Below are 852 nucleotides of genomic sequence, written 5' to 3'. Positions count from 1 at the left end.
AGAGATGCTGTCCGACACCCGGTGTAAATTTCATCCAGAGAACTCTCAAACGCCAGAGTGCTATAAATTGCTGAACACAGACCAGCCCTCGAGGGATTTCCTAGTTCGATATCAACCTCCTTGGTAGGAAAATCCAGGGTGTTCTCTTCGATTTCAAATTCTGCAAATTGTGCATTCACCTCTGGGAAGTCACAGGAAAGGCGTTGGGGTCCGATATCGACACATGGTTCGTAAAAAGTTACGTCTTCCGAGTCCGGTACCGATTTTGGTCCACTAGTGAATTGAATATCGTTAGCAGGTTGCTCAAGATATCCGCAATTCCATATAGAAGGGTTCTCATCCAGGCATTCGGAATCATCAGGCATTTCCACCGGAGGTTGTGCCAGCGCCTCCACGCTGCTCGCTACAAGTTCCTTCGTTAAAATCTTGGAATCCTGAGGGAATAAACCAAGCAATTCTTTGGCTGGGAGTCTGTTTTGAGGGCTGGTGCTGAGACAAATGTCAACGATTGTTCGGTAGTAGTCAGGAACTTTCCTATCGACTGGGATAATGAATGGTCTAGCCTCGCTGCCGGGTTCATCTATTTCCATAGCAAGCGCCCAAAGCGTCATTCCCAGCTGATATAGGTCAGATTTCACCCCGATGTACATTGATATCTTTTGCTTGCTTTGTAATAGCTTCGTGAATTCTGGGGCCTCCCACCCCACCGGACAGCCCCTGCGATTGATATCAATTATTTTTGCGTCGTCACTAGCGTCAACAACAATATTTGATACGGTGAGATCTCCTTGTACAAAACCAGCTTCGTGAATTTCGGCAAGGCCTTCGATAATTTGTCGTGCCCAGTGGTGG

At 47.2% G+C, this 852-nt stretch overlaps 1 protein-coding gene across 1 annotated transcript; it reads right to left on the bottom strand.

The window, feature by feature from the left end:
- Positions 1–116: 116 nt before the first annotated feature.
- On the bottom strand, positions 117–617 carry HCAG_09346 (predicted protein; the record flags this gene model as incomplete). Its single annotated transcript, XM_001535693.1, has 1 exon — positions 117–617. A coding segment is annotated over one exon (501 nt), but the record flags the coding sequence as incomplete, so codon positions are not given.
- Between the last annotated feature and the right edge of the window lie 235 nt (positions 618–852).

Source organism: Histoplasma capsulatum, genomic scaffold, assembly GCF_000149585.1.
Source record: "Histoplasma capsulatum NAm1 scaffold_267 genomic scaffold, whole genome shotgun sequence".
In the NCBI taxonomy this organism is placed as follows: Eukaryota; Fungi; Ascomycota; class Eurotiomycetes; order Onygenales; family Ajellomycetaceae; genus Histoplasma; species Histoplasma mississippiense.
The sequence above is the reverse complement of the archived record's forward strand: the minus strand, read 5'-3'. Positions and strand labels throughout refer to the sequence as shown.